At 37.3% G+C, this 20,518-nt stretch overlaps 1 protein-coding gene across 3 annotated transcripts in view; it reads left to right on the top strand.

Moving 5' to 3' along the window:
• The window catches only part of ARHGAP42 (Rho GTPase activating protein 42), a 274,390-nt gene that overhangs the window by 66,067 nt on the left and 187,805 nt on the right, over positions 1 to 20,518 (top strand). For all 3 annotated transcript variants that reach the window (XR_004382103.1, XM_032852731.1, XM_032852729.1), the window contains exon 2: positions 5,409 to 5,504. Coding sequence is in view for 2 of the 3 variants with exons in the window: in XM_032852731.1 (XP_032708622.1) it covers positions 5,409 to 5,504 (96 nt within the window). In the remaining variant the exon portion in view is untranslated. The remainder of the gene's footprint in view (positions 1 to 5,408; positions 5,505 to 20,518) is intronic.

The raw sequence follows: 20,518 nt of genomic DNA, 5'->3' as shown, positions 1-20,518 counted from the left end.
GTATGAATCTTGATAGGTGAGGCTCGATATGTAGGTAGAAATGCCTTTTAGATGATTCTGTACATTTTGTTAACTTGGCCATGATTGGTGTATTGTCATGTCTTTTAAGTCTCTGTATTCACTGATTATTCTGAGAAGCCTTCCCCCATGCACTCAAGCCTTTATGTGCAGAGCAGTGTGGCAATGTGTTTACGTGGGGATTCTGGGTTGAAAATCTGGCTCTGTTGTTTACCAGCTTGTACAAACTTGGGGAAGCCACTTTACCTGCCTGTACCTTGGTTTCTTCATATGTAAAATGAGAGTGATGATACCTGCTTTTTGTGACTGTTGTGAGAATTAATGGTTTAATTTACATTAAGTGCTTAGAAAAGTATCGGGTACATAGTAAGTTGTACCTGTAGTGATGATGTTATTAACCTCTGTAAGAGACTTTATCATTTGACCTATGGTAGGATTTATTTACATTCCTGATGCTCCTACTGGACTGTGCCCTTTTTGAGGAAAGGGTATATCTTGTTTTTACCTTTGTATTCCCATTGCTTTGTACTACCTGCCTTCTACATGGTAGTGTAAAGATAATTCTACAACCCATACATCTGGGGTATATTGCTCCTGTGAGTCTTAAATCTAATCTCAGAGCAACTGGGTTTCAGGAAGAACTGACTTGTACCAGTGGACTGGCTGGTTGTACTTGCTCTGACATAAATATAGCTCACTTCTGTAGGTAACATTATAAAAATAAGTCCATTAACACTTCTAAAGTAAAAGGTAGCTCTTAATGTATAAGAGGAGTTATAATTATTTACTAAGTGTGTTTTATTTCTCTAATGAAATGAAGTTTTAGTGTTTCATTAACATCATCTAATCATGGGTGCTACAGGTTAACTCTTTGATATAAAAACATTGTTGACTAATTAAAGCCCAGTGTAATTTCTTTCAACTAAATGTAAATATATCTGAGGACATCCTTGCTTAACTTGTAGGTTAGACAGATGGAAAAGATGTGGTATGGATGGTACTTGTGGCATCTTTACTATGTACAACTTTGGTTGCTGGTAAATGTTATTCCTCTACATTTACCTTAGAATGTGGCCAGATGGCTCTGACTGGGATCTTTTCCTTGTTTGTTTTCCAGTTGTAACAGTTGGGTAGAAATAGGAGAAAGAAACACCCTTGCCTAAACTAAAACTCTATGCTTGTCTTATTTCGTGTGCTTGATCTTCCTTTTAGTACTTAAGAGAAAATGTAGATTCTTATCATTATACATTTTGATACTTTAAAATCCAACAATAGAATTTTTAAAATTAGGTTTTAAATTCTATAGAGTCAGATGTGAATCGATTTTATTTTAAAGTTTTTTTTAAAATTTTATTTATTTATTTTTTTGACACAGAGAAAGAGAGATCACAAGTAGGCAGAGAGCCAGGCAGAGAGAGAGGGGGAAGCAGGCTCCCCATTGAACAGAGAGCCCAATGAGGGACTCGATCCCAGGACCCTGAGATCATGACCTGAGCCGAAGGCAGAGGCTTTACCCCACTGAGCCACCCAGGCGCCCCTATTTTAAAGGTTTTAGAACCAGTACTTCTGTACCGTGCATCTGGCTATTGTTCAGAAGCTTTAGACGGTTAGGAAATAGTGTTTCGTGTGATTTCAAGTCAGTTAAAGTTGTTGTGCTTTCTAGTTCAGAGGGAGATGAAGCCATGATAGAGTGAGCTGAATTCCTCAGTTTGAAGGTTGATCAATATTATTGGCAGAAGATATCGTAAGTTCTTCACCTTGATAATATTTTTGATCTGTTTATTACTTTGGTTTTTTAGAAAATGAGAACAAATAAAAGGAAAGTCAAGAACCCAGACACTTGAAGTTGAAAATAAGTCATATTTCAAATTTTTCATTATTTTTGGAATTATCATCTGAATTACTTGAGAACCAACTTTTTAAAATGTAATCCTGTCTTACTATGCTTCCAAAAGGATTAGGGAGAGATAGTACTTTCTTCATTCCAGGATTGAAATAGACACCTATCTCTTAGACAGAAATACTGAATAATCAGGTTGTCTTTGTCATGGCCTGATTGCAGTGCATCAAGAGAGAATTTGAAACTGCTATCAACAGATGGTTTTCTTGGTCATTTTCCAAGGTTATCTAAGGTCTAACAGCTGCCACCCTCATTCCTGAAAATTTTTTTTTTTTTTTTGCCTTTTCTAAGATGTTTCTAACATGGAAATAGCCAACAACTTTTAAGTGCTTAACTGTGTGGCAGACACTGTTCTAAGTTCTTCATCTGATTTAACTCATTTTCTTCTCACAGTAACCCTGAGAGACAGGTTCTGTTACACTTAACAGTTGAGGATACTAAGGTACAGAAAAGTTAAGGAACTTGCCCACAGTTATGTCACTGATTGGCAGAGGCAGGAAGTTAGCCCAGGTATTAGGCTCTGCTACTAGAACTTACACTCTCAATCACTTGGCTATATTGACAAGAATAGCTTATAAAGTGGGCTTCTGTGTTCTTGTTTGGGAACGGGAATTATAGTGCATCCAATGTGATGTCTGTGAAAGGACAAAGAGGCTTACCTTTCTTTGTCAAGGAGCAAGGCCATGGGAAACAAGGAGTATTTAGGAAGATATGGTAGATTAGGGGATATTGTGTTCGAGTTCCCTAGGACAAAGCTTCCAGATAGCTCATTGTGTTTATTTGAGGGGAAACTCTGAGGAACTAGTAGTGAGGAGGGGAGAGAAGGAAGAATCTCTTAGAAAATCCCTAAGCATCCTGGTTATTCCATATACACTTTCTCCATCTCAGCTCTGCTGTAGGAATTGCATCTGTGCCTTCAAATGCCTTTACCATAAGCATTTGTATTGTACATAGAAAAATAGTGGGACATTAAATGGAATGTGATTCCTGTCTCAGGGAGAGTACCCACGTACAACTTGACTTAAAATTATCCCAGGAGTCTACTTTGTCTTCTCATAACATTTGATATAGGTGTTATGATTTCTTTTCCCATAGCCAGATTTCTCTACCTGCGCACTATCAGATAAATGCATACTTTTGCACAGTGTCCTTCTGTCTGGAAGGCCAGTAACTTTCCCACCTTTGTAAGTTGGACTTGAATGATAATAACTGACACCACATATTGAGTTGCCTCATATGTACCAGGCCCATATTTTGTTTAGTCTTTAGAACAACTCTGTGAGATCAGTATTAATTCTCTCTTGTCTAGATAAGAAAAATAGTTTTTGGGGAGGATGAGTGATTGTCCAGTGGCTCAAAGGTAAATGGTGAAGTCTAGTCCTAATGAAGCCTTTGTTTTCTAATTGACTAATAATTTATTAAGAAGGCTCTTTTTATCTTTCTTCCTGAAAGCCCAAGGAAAGGCCATTCTTAAGGTGATAGAACTTTCTAAAGCTCTTAAATTGAAAGTACTTCTCAAACAGAATATGCACTGGCCCAAAATTTTAGCTCCTTTGTGGGAAGAGGTGTAATCTCTCAGTAGCATCATCTTTCCAGAGAATAATTTTTTTTTTTTTAAATCTCTTTTGTGTGTGTATTTTGATTTTTTTTTTTAAAAGCCTCTCTGAAGCTTGAGTCCTTTCATTTTCAAGAATTGTCTTTGTTTAGGGTGTTGGTGAGTTCTTTGGGTAACAATGGCACAAAAAAGTGACGTTAATGTTTGAAGACCTATTCATTCACCAGTAGTACTTTGATAGGTGCGTAGGGTTTCATGAATGGTGGGTTACCACAGTAAGTCCTGGGCTCATATCTAGGCATGGGGCCAAACTGTTCTCTTAAAGAAAAAAGTATTCTGACACCAGTAAAAATGTTAAAGAGGACTTTATTCAAGACTGCTAAAGCTGTTGAGATTATAACAATTGGGGAGAGAGATCATACTCAACCATGAATGCAACAAGAACAAGTGGGGATTTATAATCAAGGAGCATGTTTGGGGCTGTTTAGGGAGATGTTGGATTGGAATGGAAAATTACTAGTAGAAGACATCAAAGGAAGGAGGATCCTTGGTGAAGGTAGGACAAGGACAAGGGTAGGGGATGAAGATTTTTGGTCTCATATCCCTGAGTGGAGAATTCTCTCTAAAATGACTTGGGGGAAAAAAAAAATGACTTGGCAAGAGTCTTGCAAAAACTGAAGTATGTAGGGCCAGTGAGGACTGGGAGCCAAGGTAGAGGCCTAGTCAAGATAAGGGCCCAGAGGAGTCTGGCTAAACATTGTTGAGGAGAGCATCTTCTGTGGGTTCTATTGCTTGAATTAAATGCAAGAGTTCAGGTATTGGACTTAAACCCATGTGAGATACCACTAACTGAAATTATACAGTGAATTCCAGAAAAATATGTTTTGCTACTGACACAGACTTGTTGGAGAGGTTGGTATGGATGATCAGAGTAGTTATGAGAGGCGGGATGTTTAAAGCCTCTGTTATGCTGCATTGTCAGAATGATTTATAATTTTACTTAAAAAAAAACTTATACAGTGTTTATTAAGTATCAGACTTAGTTCTAAACCCCTTGCAAGTATTAATTTACTCAATCCTTAAAACAATTGTGTGAGGTGGTTATGCAATTGTTATGCACTCTTTGCAGAAGAGGAAACAAAGGCCCAGAGGAGTTAAATAACTTGCCCGAGGTCACATAACAAGTACTTGATGGGACTTGGATTTCCACCCAGGCAACCTGGCTCCAGAGTGCATTCTTAATCACTCTGTTAGGCTGCATCCCAGGGATTTACTTCTCATTATTCTAGGCTTTTCTTTATTCTCTCCAGGAATAAAGAATTCTTCTGGATTTATTCAGACTCTGGATTTTGTTCAGACTGATGCCAGGATTGAAGAATATTTAGCTTGGGATCCCCTATAATTCACAAGGTTATATGTAAACAGCCTTGTAGGTGGCCTTAGGAAATCAAAACACATTCCTTACCTGCTCTGTAGTCTGTAAATTGGGGACCCTTTCTAATCAAAGAATGGCTGCTTTCCCCTCCCTTTTTCCCTACTCCAGCAGCAACCTTAGTGGCATTCTTTCCTTCCCTTCTTTCTTTCTTTTCTCACTTTCTTCCCTTTTTTTCTTTTCTTTCTTTAATTTTTTCATAAATGCTCCATTTATGGGGACTGAATGGCAGTCATTCAATAAAGGCTTTGGGAATTGGCTTCCAGATAATACACAACTGGCCCCAAAACTTTCTTAAAGGGGCAAATTCCCTGGGAGCAGAGCAGAGCCAGTTCCTAAAATATTTCTTTATTAGTCTCTTTAAAGTCTGCTTAAATTTGTCAAGCTAGTATTTTAAAAGCTTCTGGTAAGTATGGTATTAGAATGGAAATTAGAATGGAAATGAAAAATCTCATATTCCATGCTACCTTCAACTTATGATTTTTTTGAACTTTGAATTACAGATCTGTCTATGGCAGTACAGAAATTTTCCCAGTCACTGCAAGATTTCCAATTTGAATGTATTGGTGATGCTGAAACAGATGATGAAATTAGTATCGGTGAGTACTACTGTTCTTTAATATTCTACATAATTTTAAAAGTCCTACTTCAGATATTGATTTCATTGAAGTCAAACAGATTCACATACCCAAATACTAAACATGTAAAATATTCTCATTTTGATACAAGTGTAAGGGCAATTTTTGGTTGTTGTAGAGAAGAGTATTATAAATTGTCTAAAACTTGAACTGTTTTTTTTCCATAAGAAAATTACTTATTAATTATTCTATAATTTACCTCAGCTCTTTAAGAAGAGGTGGATAGCAATGTTTGTCTCTGCCTCAAAGTGAATCATTCATTCAAATACATATTGGGCATCAACTATTAAATATATAAGGTACTGGTTTTAAGAATTATTTTACTTTTTAAAAAATTTAATACTGATTTCTCTTGTAACATGAGTATTTGTTTATAAAGGAAAGATTCAGTCATGATGTTTTAAGCCAGTATTATTATAGGATATAAAATATTACTGAGGATCAGGAGACTTGAGTCCTAATCCAACTTAGCCTTCATTATTCAGCAATCTGACCTTGGGGGGCATTCCCCTTCCTGATTCAAATGGTTTTATTTCCCATAAAGTGAAGAGAGTGGGTTATGTGATCCCTGAAGTTTTATCTGTATCTGAATTGTTACTGTTTGAAGATCAGATTCATGAAGCATTCCTTTCCCCCACATTTTAACAATTACTACTTAACAGTTTGTAGACAGTGGGTCCATTTGTAGGCTAAATTAGAGACATGTCACATAATTAGAAGACTGTATAGGATATGTATATTTTAGAGTATAATACGAAATAGAATATTATAGGTGTTTATGATGAAGTTCTAGAACCTAGGTGAGATTCGGTGGGCTGAGGTCCGGAGTCGATGACCAAGAAAGAATTCTTGAGACATCTTTGGTGTAAAATGGTGGTTTATTAAAGCACGGGGACAGGACCCGTGGGCAGGAAGAGCTGCTGCCCCGGGTTGTGAGGGATGGCAGGTTATGTACCTTGCGGTTGGGGGAAGGTGAGGGGAAGGGAGGTTTCAACGGAACTTCCATATGCTAAAGAGGGCCTACAAGGTGCTGGGATACCGGAGGCCTTGCTGCTTGATCAATGTTGTCTTTTGGCAAGCCATTCACATTTCTGCTATCAAGCATCTTTGTTAGTGAGATTTGGGTTTAGAAGAAATTTAACTTCATTTAGGGCTTGAGGAACTGAGTTATTTGCCTCTGGAAATTGTGCTATTGATAAGGTAACTTCTTTGTAGATCTCTAGGACATTTGTAAACCAAGGGAGACTCTGTCTTGCAGGATGTGATCTCTGCAAGTTAACTATTTGTTTCTTGTTTTTGGCAGTCAGGGGTGCCTGAGGAATGTCACTGCCTGAGGAATGTCACACACATTACTGAGGGGAGCAGGTGGAGAGGGGGTGCAAGGTGCCAGCTTTTGCTTTGTCCTCAGCCAGCCTCCTGCTCCCTCATCATTTAGAAGAGTGACTCTCAAGGTTTAATGTATATATGAAACAGCTGGAGATTTTACGAAATGCAGATTCTGATACAGAAAATCTCAGGTGGAGTGTGTGATTCTGCATTTCAACAGACTTGTAGGTGATATTGGCAGGGCTGGTCCATGGACCACACTTTGAGTAGTAAGGATTTGTAATCCCTGACATGCCCCTTCGCAATCACATTTCTCTTCTTCCTCTACCATTTCTTGTTCTTTTATAGTTCTGTCAGTTATAGATGTATTCTTAAACAGTATATTTTTATTTTTGAGAACCTAAGTAATAAGCCCAAACCTAGCTGTGAAAGGCAAGGGCAGTGTTATCACCACAAATGAAAGACCCCTGGAGAAGATAGGCTGACTGAGTTTGATGCATTGTGTAGCTTTAGCTTGCCTACATTCACAAAAGTTCCTTCTGGGTAAATCACTGGCAGAATTCAGAGTTCTTAGACAAGCTCTCCCTGCATTTGGGATTTTCATTATGCATACATCAATAGGGTCAAGGTGGCGCCTTTCAGAGGCGCTGTGGCAGGGGGTCACTTTATTTGGTTGCTCCTAAGAGTGTTAGTTAGGAGAATGGAGAGGTAGGTGGTCTCTTGAAATCAAAAGTGACTCCTCCTCTGTCAGTCCTCTGATATAGGGAGAAGGACTGCCACATGGTCCTCATCAGCATGACTTCTTTCTCTTTACAGGATGAAAGAGAAAGGGCACCTTCAGTGACCATGCACCACTTGCACTTGGAACAATAGTTGTAATTTTTGTGTGCCACTTCTTGATATTTGTGTCCTAAATATCTACCCCCAACGTAGGCTTATAACACACACCTGGCCAAAAAGCCCTGTTAATATTATTAGAATGCTAATGTGTTAGCATTATTATTTAGAAAAAAACACCCCACATACTTATATGAACATTTATTTTCACTTAGTAATGTAAATGTAATTCCAAGAAGGCAGAGGCCAGATTCTTTTTTTTTTTTTAAGAGAGATTATGCAAGAGTGCAGGAGTGGGGTATGGGGGACAACAGAGGGAGAAGAGAATCTTAAGCAGGCTCCACAGCCCAGCATGGAGCCCAACCTGGAGCTCTATCTCTTGACCCTGTGAACATGACCTGAGCCAAAATTAATAGTTGATCACTGAACCAACTGAGCTACCCAGGGGCCCCTATCTTTTCTTTTATAAAACCACTTTAGGGGTGCCTGGGTGGCTCAGTGGTTTAAAGCCTCTGCCTTCGGCTCGGGTCATGATCTCAGGGTCCTGGGATCGAGCCCCTCATCGGGCTCTCTGCTCAGCAGGGAGCCTGCTTCCCCATCCCTCTCTGCCTGCCTCTCTCTGCCTACTTGTGATCTCTGCTGTCAAATAAATAAATAAAATCTTAAAAAAAAAAAAAAACCACTTTAGCTTTATCACCTGACCTAGGGCCTGACTCATGGTAAATTGCTGAATAAATGACATAATTATCCTTATAAAGTTTAATTTTTTTTACTTATGTGTACATTTTTCTGACAGAATTATATATATAAATTATATATATATGTATGTATATTTAATAATATATATAATTTGTTCTCTTTATGGAAAATACTCTGGGTTTTCATATATACTCTGATTTTTAATAATTTTGTGACTTAAAATATTTCATCTGGTTCAGATACATAAACTTAAGAAATAAACTCTATGGAACATTCAGGTCAGTTCTGGTTGGTCTTGTTAAAAAGTACAGTAAACATATGGGTACATATTTCTCTTAATTTCCTTTAAGCTATTTACTTAAAATACCTTCTTAAAGTCACATGTAACTAAAGAGGTGGGGTTTTTAAATGTATGCTCTGCAGCCTTGCACGTGGATGTTAGGTGATTTCCCCAGACTGTGGTGAATTTGGTCTTAGTATGGATGCTGTGTCTCTTGCAGATTAGATTTGAAAGGTGTTGATCAGTGGGTGAAGGTTTATTCTAGGCAATGAATACTGGATTAAATTCTAGTGTTTTGAGGGCTTTGAGGAGTTAGATCTTGGGGAACAGAAGATGAATGCTATGTAAGGATAGATGTAATGCTCCTTGATGCTTTTGAATCAGAAGACTTATGTAGCTCCTATTACTGGGACTCTGATTCAAACATTAAAATTTTATTAGGAAAACCTAATTTAGAACAAAAATTAGTGTAAAAATTATTTCTGAAAAAAGATGTAAAAATATAGCTATCTTCCTTTATCCTCACTATCCAACACTTTTTACTCCTTATACTGAGCCCTCAAATGCATGCTAAACATTTAAAAATAACTATATAATAAAGAGAAGGCTTAAATAGCTATTTCTAACATGGAAGGATTATGAGGATATGGCAAACTATTGTTTCAAGGACAGTGACCTGGGAATGTATCCCTGAGACTTATGGCTGGAGTGGGTACAGTGCAAGGAACTATCCTTACCCACCTCTATCAAGTCTTCTTTGTTTACTTTTATCATCAGTTTTAATTCTATATGGGAAGGTACATAGTTTTAGCTTTGTTTAAAATAGCTTGTTGAAACCCAGTTTTAGCCTTTTTATTCCTCTGATTTAACCAAAGAGGAATGAAGTAGGGAAAGCTGTGACTCTTAGCATTGAGTAATAGCCACAACACTCTTGGCCCAGAGTAGTTTTGTGATGGAACCGTTAAAAAGGATGACTTACAAAAACTCATCCTTTATAAGCAAGCAATGTCAATGAAAAATAACTTGTAAAATCAAGATGTTTGCAGTCTTTTCGCATGTGAGTTGTGGGAATGGATGGAAAGGTGGTTAGAAGATAAGTAAGATATGTCTGGTTTCAGTGTGCTTATAATGGAATAGGGTGAAAAATAGATTTTGAGCAATGTAAGGAAAAGAAGGTTCTGTTGTCATATCAATATAATTATTTAATCTGTGGAAGCTGTTCCCGGAGTTTTGTAGGTGTGTAGGCCTGTATCTGGCCTGTAAGCCAGGCCCATTCTTCTTCTGTCCCTTTCTGTTCCCACCCTTTTGGGCAGGAGGGGGGCACAAGGGAGGTTTGTGCACAAGTGCGGGTTGTTTGTTTTTGTTTTTTAAAGATTTTATTTATTTATTTGACAGAGATCACAAGTAGGCAGAGAAGCAGGCAGAGAGAGATAGGAGGAAGCAGACTCTCTGCTGAGCAGAGAGCCCGATGCAGGGCTCGATCCCAGGACCTGGGATCATGACCTGAGCCAAAGGCAGAGGCTTTAACCCACTGAGCCACCCAGGCGCCCCTGTTTTTGTTTTTTAGTAGTGTGAAACATTTCTGGCTTGGAAGGAAGCAAAATGTAATTAGTTGTCTGCGAACCCAGTATGGAATTTCTAGGGCTCAGAGAACAGGTCAGTTGTTTCCAAAATTGAAGTCCCAAGCAGGACAGCATCCTGTGCCCTTCCTTTAGCAACTTTCATTCCATTCAAAAATGGCAAGAGGTCATTACTCCTCCCTTTCCCAAGGATTGAACTGAGTAAAGACTGAGTTAGGAATAAGTTCAGTAATTGGACATTTGGGACTTAGAAATTGGTAAGGGAAGGTATAGAGTGATTACAAACTGGTGTAAAATTCACTCGTCCTTAAATAATTATATGGGTAGACCAGGTACAAAATATACTGTCATTTAACTATATTTACACAGTAAGTAATGCATATGTAAATGCAAAAAAACAATGCCCACTGCATCAGTTCTCATGCCTATACACAACATAAGGGAATTGATAACTTCCAAAGCCATGGGCCTAGCCTTAAAACCTTACTAGTGGGAAATAAAAGGTTTATCTCTACAGAAAATAAAATAGTGTCTTTTTGTAAACACTGTTTATACTGGCTCATTCAAACAATAGAAGCTCACAGCTACTACTGTGACTCTACCTATGGGACAGGTTGTTTGGCTAGGTTAATTTAGCACATTAGAGTATAGGATAATAAAAGGCTCTAAATCTTGGTATATTACTTCAGAATTTATGTCCAGATCAAGGTTGTGGCATGCACTTACTTTATTTTGTTCCTATGTTCGGTGCCTATAATTTGAAATCACTTTTAACCAAAGTCTTAAAAGTCTATATTAAAAATCAGATATTATTAGGCTGAGGTAGTGCCAATAAAAATGTTAGTCATTAATATGAGGCAAATCTTGTTCATTCTATGTTATCTTGGAAATCAGTGGAAAGTCTAGTTGCAATTGTGCATGAACAGCTTAGTTAGCAGTGTTGTTTGATGGCATGTATAACTCTTAGGAAAGTTTTGGACAACACGAACCTTGCACTCAAGAGATTAAACATTTACCGAGAAGGAGAGTCAGTTTGCTAGTAAATATTTTAGGTGGGGACTTCATTCTTTTGGACACACCTAAACAAAATTCCTGTGGTGGAGACAGACAACACACAACCACTTGTCAACTAAGGTTATGGCTTCCAACTCTGAGTGCGGAAATGAGATCATCACTTAGGTAATGCCGATCAAAATATGTTCATAATGATTGCACAGATATTTCTGACATAGCTCATATATTCCTGTTCATGTATTTACTATTTTGAATGCAGATATGCGGACATAGCAGTAACAATTGTTAGTGCTTAATAGTTGTAGAATAAAGACATGTTATGTCTTTAAAAAAAACATTTTCTGTGGAAATCTACATACAAATTATATGTGTACAGATTAATGGATGGTAACTCAGACTAAATCAAGTTTTGTATACTCTATTGTCTGTAATGGACTCTACTGTTTCTTCTTTAGGAGAACATGTCTAAAAGTGAGACTATAGGACACAAATTTAAAATAATGACTTTTCACGTCACAGGGGCTTTATTGTTTCTTCCTGAGCCAGCAGTGCTTTGCCCAGGTGCAAATATTTGTTGTTTGATTACTTCTCAAAAGTAAAGTGATGTAACTGTGAGCCTGAGTCACCTTGGTATATAGACAGGAGCCTGACAGTGATCGCTGATACCTATTCAGAGGGTGTGAAACAAGAAATCTTTCAAAGTAGTAGCTGGAAAAATTTTTTCATTTTCCTTATTAGGGAAAGTACTATGGGGACAATATATAAATCATGTGCCAAATAAATCCATCCATTTTGAGAATGCATCTGTTAGGTCCAGTGGAAAGGTCCTATGTGATCCAGTTTTGCAAGTATTAAGTAAGAATATAGTCTAGGGTGGGAAACGTGGCAAATGGTTTGCTTTGTGTGTTTTGAAGAGGTTCCTATACAGTATAAAAACGCTTTGAGGTAGTAACGTGTGTTTTAGGTTAAAAATAATAACTGGTGCATATTTATAAACCCAGGAAATGCACTTAAAAGATCATAAATGATTTTAGCTTAAAAAAAAAAAGAACCTATTTTCTTCAACTTTAATAAAATTCAACTTTTAAAGTATTGAATTATGAAATGCTTCTGGAAAGATTTTCTTCAGAACTTGTGATTAAATATTCATCCATACAGATTATTACTGATATTTGAAGGTGGAGTGTGGCCATGATACTCTTCTTGAGCACTGCTTGGGAAAAAATTTTCCAAACCAGAGACAATATCATTACCAACTGCAACTGAACTCTTCAGAAAAGGGACCTGTGATTTTTACTTGATTCTAGGAAACAATTACCTTCTCATTTGCTGAAAATGAGAGAACCTATGAAGAGAACCTATCACTTAGAAACCCTCATTATAACCCACTTAAATGTAGTTACATAAAGTAGGAAGTCTTCTATTAAAGTGGAACATTTCCAAATGCCTAAATTGTTTATACAAATAACATTTTCTTTTGAACTCTGTAGAGGAAGCATATTTTGGTTTTTAATGGCTCTCAGTTGGACAATTGAATTATTGTTTTCCATTTTTTTTAATCACCCTGTTTTTGCACCCACACAGTAACCACCCACAATTAAGGATTGAAACAGCTGGGAAAGTTGCATATTTCAGGTGGAGTTCCTGTCTTTAAAACACATGCCACTTGAGAGAGAGGTTTTTATTATATTAGCTCCATATTTTAAAGTGTGTAATTTGATTTAATTTGAAATTGAAAGGCTTAGATTCTTAAATTTCAGGCTCTGAAAAGCAACCGAAACTTATGTTACAACTTACTGATCTGCATTAATTCCTTGAAACCCCTTTTTTTTTCTTTAGTGATCTGCTTAACAAAAAAGTAGTTTATTAAGTTTTAGAGAGAACTTTCTTATCAACGCCAGCAAATTGTGTGTTCTTCGAGGTTAGAAAGTTGTATTTATTTATATTCCTATTCCTGCATAGTACTAGTAATTAAGTGCTTTATTTGTAGCAGAGGCTTAGTAAATATTTGTTACATCAATAGTCCCCCTACAAAACCTAATAATAGAAGTGAATCATTGTTAGCTACCTAAATAGAATTTTAGAGTCATATATTAAATAAAGTATGCATATATTTAGATATGTCTAGCATGATTCTTTTCAATATAGTAATAAACTAAACGTTATACAAACATACACACACCTAACTTTTGCATGTACTTGGGAATCATTTAGAACAAATTTCTTAGTATTTCTAAAGATTTCAAAGCAGAGCTAAAGATTTTTGTATTCTATAATTTAGTTATTATTTATTGACTGTTGGATTACACTGTGCTAATCCCTGGGGATCTGGGGGTGAAGCTAGTTAATAGCTCTTGTCCTCTTGGAGTGCACTAACTTAGAGGCTAAAATGGCAGCAATATATTCCTTTTAGGACAACATAAATTAAAGGAGGATGATTTCAAGGTGAGTGCATAGGGAGGGAAGGATCTTTTATTTGTTATTAAGGATTTAGGATAGCTTAAATCTCAACAAAATGACTAGACAGTGAAATGAATGCTACAGCCCTATATAATTTGGGATGCGGGAATATGTAGTTTAACCTCATTATTCACAAATTCTGTATTTGTGAATATGCCTACTCTACAATATTTTGGTATCTCTGAATTCTGTGCTCCTGGCACTTTTGTGTTTATACATAAACGTGGAAAAGTTGAGATGACTGATTCCAGCATCTACTGTATAAACTAAGGTGCAGTGCAGCGGCCATGACTGGTTGACCACTAACAGGGTGGTTTTTTGCTCTTCTGTAAGAGTGATAGTCTAAATTGTGTTGAATAAAATTTACTGAGTAAATTTTAAAGATCTTATTGGCTTTATTCAACAATTTATGGATCAGGCAGCACCCAATCTAGCAGATAGAAGGTAGTTCTGAAGAGCTGCAGGAAGCAAGAGATTTTTTAGCCCAAAGTGAACAAGAGCAAGGAAATTGTATGGGGAGTTTGCTAATTGGCTAAAGCAGAGTTACTTTCCTTGTATGGAGGTAAGGTAAGTTTGGACTTGGGTTAGGTAACTTGTGCTGAGCAAGTAAGCAGTGTTTGATTGACTTAAGGCCTTCTTTTTCTGGGAGAACAAGTACAGAAACTTAAGTTTTGGTTTGCTGACAAGGGGTTCAGCATGTGACTCCATTGGACCCAACCTGGTTACTTGAACAAGTTAAAGGACCAGAGATTAGAGTCAGGAACTTGCTTTTGTATCTTTCTTCCACTCTTTTTAACCTCCATATGCCTGTATTTCCTGCCAGTAAAACTCATTTGTTCTATAAGTACACAAGTGCCAATTAAGTACACAAGTGTCTAAAGCACTATCAGTGGCTTAAGTAATTTATATTTTCACTGGGTGACCAACATTAAACAACCAACCACAGTTAAGCTATAATTATGTTGAATGCTATAAAACTAAAGTATATTATGCTAAGAGATCATACATACTCAAGATAGACCAGGTCTAATTGGGTGGGTGGGAAGATGAAGAAAGGCTACTCTGAGGAAGTGATGTTTAAATTAGTCATGGAGAAATAGTAGGTGAAGGTGGGTAGGGAACAGATTCCAGGTCTAAGGAAGGGGTGAATGAAGGCCTTGAGAGCAAAGGATATACCCAAGGGGAAAATAGCATGTGTGAAGGTTGTAGACAAGTAGATAAGACTTAATACACCCTGTGAGGGATCTGAATTTTAACCTAAAGGTAATGGGAAGCATTGCAATATGTTAATCAGAGAAATGATGTTATATTTGCATTTTAAAAAGATTAATTTGACTGCCTATGGAAGATTTAAGAAGGCTGCCCCAGATGAGCTTTTTAAAAAAATGTTTTACTTGGCTATATCTCTGGGCTTGTGCCCAGAAGAAAATGGGTCATGGGTAGGCTGACTTTAATAATATAACTTATGGATATGATATCTATGTTTTGTTAATACGCTGGCATTGACCCACAGAACTGCACTTAGAGTGCATCTCTTTAATTTTCTGTATGAATAGAATGGTCTTAGTAAAACTGAAATCGATGGTTGACTTGTAATTAAAATTCTGACTCATGACATACCCATGATTTTTTTTCATAATTTCTTGCACAATAACAGAAATATCTTTTATTGCCTATTGGTAAACATCAGGTACCATAAAGGTAAGTGGTGTCTTGTGTGGTTGTTAGGTATGTAGTTTACAATTTTGTTAGTAATTACCTAGTTTACTTACTGGAGTTTATCTGCTCATGTTGAATATAGTCTGCATGGAAAACAGCTTTTGAAGATAACCATTTTATCTCAATTGTTTTATGTCTTTCTGTCCAGAAGCTGCATTTCTTTAGTACTAAAACAATTTTAATACCTTCTTCATGTACATGTGGAGGTAGGAAGGTGGGGAGTTGTACTGGCTATTATTTTTGCTTATTTAAATTATCAGAAAGTATTACTTCTGATTTAGAAATGTTGGCTTCATTTCTTAGAATCCCAAGTTTAGTATCTTAGAGTAGATAGAGACCCTGGAGAACATGGGAGCTAACTCTTATCATTTTGTTTTAGACACAGGTGAAATGATGTGCTAAAGTCATACCAGTATTAGAATTTTGATTGCCTAGTTCCTAGGTCAGGAACTTTGAGTTGAGTTTACTTGTTCGTTCGTTCACTCATTCATTTATTGATTCAATGATTCCTTCCTTCAATAAAGCCTTATCAAGCACCTGTGATTTGTCAGACATGGAGTGCTAAAGACACATCATTGTGCAAAGCAGAAAAATAATCCCCACTCTTCATGGGGATTTGTGAGAGTAGTTAGATAAGAGGTATAAGTTAATTGTACATGAAATTACACTGATAAGTGCCATAGAGATAAAAAAGGAGATTCTATAAAAATTTTTCTTAAGTAATTTTAATGCACAGAGAGCTAATTTTAAGAGTGGTATCACTGCAAACTTCTTATAAAGTAAACCTATTTTATCTTTCTTTCCCTGTGTAATCAATCAGATTTATATGACCATGAAAACACTGACTCATTTCTAGATTTGAAAGCTTGGTGCAAAAATCATAAAGGTAGTAAATACTTCTGAGCCATGGTAGTTGTAAACACTTGATTTTTTTTCTGAAGCATTTAGAATGGGAAAGCATTTCTCCAGTATATCCTTTTGTTCTAGACCATTGGACTTCTTCCCTTGCTTGGGCATATTTAGTCTGTGTACTTGAATGTTCATTGTCTTGATATATGCAGTCTTGAAGAAAATGAAGGTGTAACATCCTTTTAGCTGGAGTATAAGGATTGAGAGCCAGAGAATATCTTAGAGGGCTTTGCCATATAGTTTAATGTTTCATTTGCATGTTCTCAGGAGACATGTAAGGCTTTTGATTAAATTTGCCCTTTCGGAGGTTTATTCGGGCATATATGTGATAAATTATAGCATGGAAGTATTTGCCAGAGTGAGTCAAAGATTGCCTTCCTCAGCAAGTCTTTTATGGACTAAGAGAGAACTTTTCTAAATGTGAATGAAAAAATGAAAGTACAGTTTCATTTTGACATAAAATGTTTGGACCAGAAAGGCAATAGTTCTAAAAACTGTGTTTGAAATAAGTGAGTTAGGAGGAAGAACATGGACACCCAAGAGATTACTGGAAAGCTCATTGGCAAATGGCAAGAACAAATATATGAACACTGAAGAGAGGCTTGGTGGTTGTGGGGAAGAAACAAAGTATAGAGGGAGAAGTTAGAAAGCAAGAAAAGAGTTGGATAATAGGCTTAAACAAAAAAAGTTTGACTTATGTACTAAGCTAGGAATATGTGGCTGGACAAAAAGGCTAATTCTGAGTGATTCTTTGACACGGAATTCAGAATAGTTGCTAAGTCATGATTCAAAGTACTGTGGGGAGAAGATCTTTTAGGTCATGCTTTATTCTTGGGACTCAAAGATAATGTCTTATTTCCTCCATAACCACAAGGGCCAAGAGTACTACTGCCATTGAACATACCAATAAGCTTCAAGGAGGAAATAGAGATAATTCTTACAAATTTTATTAAAATGTATAGTTTTCTATTTAAATATAGTTTTAACTCTTAATTCCTCATACAAAGCATACATTTTTCCTCTGCCTGCCTTCCACTAAAGCCAGTAGTTTCGAGACTGCCTGTTATCAGAATCAGCTATGGGAAGCCTTAAAAATTTGACTTCTGGGCTCTATCCTGGGCCTGAATGAAGGTGGAATCTCCTGGGATGAAACCATAGGAGTCTTTAATTTTGGGAGGTTCTTGGTATCTGATATTAGCCTGTAGAAAACCACTGCTCTCAACAATAGACTTGTGTTTATACCGAGGGTGGCTCAACTGGAGAAGGTACGAAAACAGGGAAAAAGTCTGTTTCACATTTCTGCTTTTTGGATCACCAGATCTTTGATACTCAGCATTTTCCCAGTGGAACCATTAATGCTGTAGAAGACACATGTTTGTAAGAAAACCTGGTCATTTATTGCCACATCATTGTCCTTCACAGCCTGAAAAAAAGGTTTAGTTTACGCAAAAAAAGGAGATGTGGAACCTTAAAATGAGAGATGGCATTCATGGGCCAGTGTAGATAGCTTTGCAAATCTCCCAGAGATTGAAAAAAAAAAAAAAATCAGCTTTTCAAATTAAAATCACCAAGTGTGAATTAGTTCATGCTGGTTGACTTTGGATTCTCTAGTATTTCCTATCAGTAATGATTATCTTTGTGCAAAGAAGCTTATGTACAATTTAGTACATGCAAACATGAATAAAATCTTCTTGTATCCTTATAAAATAGAAGAAGGTAAAAATAAAAATAGTTTTATGATATAATTTACTATAATACTAAGGAGGATGTGCTGAGTGCTTTAAGTAGAGTAAAAACAAACCTGCTCTGCAAGCACCAAAGCTGGAGAAGGGACTTCTGACTGGGGACATGAGAAGATGCTTGAATAGAGAGGGTCCTAGTGGGTTAGGTAAGATACAGCTTAGCAAATGCAGGTAAAGGAAAGGCATGAAAATGGGAAACTATAGGAATGTCTGCTAGTTTCAAAGTGCTAAGTTAGAGATTACAAAGAGTAGCATTTCAGGCGATGGTGCTTAGAAAGGCACCTTGTGGTCACATACTGGAGGTTCCACATTGCTTGCAATATGGAGTTTGGACTTTATCCAATCAACAACCTTGAATGAGTAAATAATGACATAATCAAACGTGCCCTTTAGTAATTTTATTCTGACCAATAGTACATATGATGAATTAGAGTCATAGAAGCTTAGAAACCAATAATTAGGCTGTAATATCACAGCAGAGATGAAATGATATCTTTCCATGGGTATGGAACAAGAGGGGAGAGGAGAGAGATCAGCAGTATTTGGTGACTGGATGTATGGAAGGGAGGATTGAGGTTAATCCATCACTTGAGTTACTAGCAGAATGGTGTTATGAGCCCATTTATGTGTTTATATGTGGCAGAGTACCTGAGTATAGAGTGGAATTATGAGTCAAGTTTTGACACTTACTAAGTTTTGAGATTCAGACAGACTCTCTATTAGAAGTTCTTGGGACATAACTGGATTTGCTCAAGTTCATGAGCTGGAGGTGTAGGACCATGCCTAGAGTAGTGGGAAAGTAGATACATCTCATGTGGGTTCAAAGTTTTACTCTGCAAGTTGTTAGCTCTGTGATCTTGGATATTACTTAATCTCCGTATTTCAGATTTATTATTTGAAGAATAAAATGGTGAAAGAAGATTTGGGTGTTTTATTTGTGGCCACCTTGTGGGGTATTGAGGATTAAAGAGTTTGTGCAATGCTGGTGCAAGTGTTAAACAAATCTCCTCCTCCACCCCCAACCCTCACATCTCCCTGCTCTTCCTCCTTCATGAGAATAGGAGTACATGGGAATAACTTCTAAGACTTGGGATGAAGAGAAATAGCTATGTGGAGAGAAGAGTGATGATGGAAATGACAGAAATGTAGCTAGAGATGGGGAAGGGGAAGGTTAGAAGCTTCATGGGGAGTTGTTAGCTTTTGGGAAAAAGAGGGCCCCTTTCTGATGCAAGTTAAAGAGAATGAATAAATACAGTGTTAATCAGAGGGTCTTGAACTTCTCTTAGAAAAGCAGGAGGCTAGGCCATCTGGTACCAGTGAGTGAGGGGAAGCTGGGGCTGGGTTCTTGAGAAAGAAAATTCTTTTTAGATAGCCTCTGTGGGAAATAGGATTAGGAGTAAACTAGAGTCGAATAAAGGGATTGCCAAAAAGCAAAAAGTGAAGGGGTTAGATAGCTTGAACTCTTAGTGTCCTTGTGGGTGTGTGAATTACAGCAGAGAGAAGGTCACTGGAGGTTAAGAGGTTGTGGAAAAGAGAAGCTGGATGTTGGACAAGGAAGCGGATGTTGAAGCTTCAGCAGGGTGGTGTCAGGAGGATCGGGTGCAGAGGAGGAGTGTGAATGGGGTGCCTCTGTGGAATGTGAAAGAATGCTGGGAGGTGGTAAGGATTGATGGTTTTGGTGTAAGCAGCTGTCAGCAACAGATTACTGATTGTTCCCTTTAAGGCAGGATATCTGTGGCCTGATTACCCCTTGAGCACAAACAGCTCTGGGACTGTTTGCTTTTAAAGATGAAAGTCTGTTCTTTGCTATAAGGTGGTAGTGTAGTAAGCTGGCAATACCTTCCCTGCCTCCCTCCGTCGTGCTTCCTCCTCCTCCTCCTTTGGCAATAATGGTTTGCTGAAATAGAATAGACTTTGGAATGAAATAATCAAAACTAAATTCCTGCTTCTCCACTTAACTAGCTTTGAGATCATGGGACAAGTTACTCCAGTTGATTGATACTCTTTTTTTTTTATCTGGAAAATGAAGCTAAAACCTACTCAGTACCTCATATCGTTATGTGAATTAAATGAGATAGTATGTATGACATCTCTGCCTCTTGGTAGAAGGGCTCCAAAGTGTGAGTGGTCTACATACTGGGGGAAAATTGTTTCTGGTTTGGGGCTTGTTTTGGCTTTGGGAAACATGTCAAATGACACTAAAATAAAACTAAACTAAAATAGGACAACATCAGATCTTTAAGAAAAAGGGGGGCATGTAGATGGCTCAGGTAAGTGTCCAACTCTTGATTTTGGCTTAGGTCATGATCTCAGGGTCATGAGATCAAACCCCTCATCCAGCTCTGCATTTAGCAGGGACTCTGCTCGAGACACTCTCTACCTCTCTCCATGTACTCAAGCTCACACACA

This window comes from Lontra canadensis, unplaced genomic scaffold, assembly GCF_010015895.1.
Source record: "Lontra canadensis isolate GAN:19392208 unplaced genomic scaffold, GSC_riverotter_1.0 scaffold7, whole genome shotgun sequence".
In the NCBI taxonomy this organism is placed as follows: domain Eukaryota; kingdom Metazoa; phylum Chordata; class Mammalia; order Carnivora; family Mustelidae; genus Lontra; species Lontra canadensis.
The sequence above is the reverse complement of the archived record's forward strand: the minus strand, read 5'-3'. Positions and strand labels throughout refer to the sequence as shown.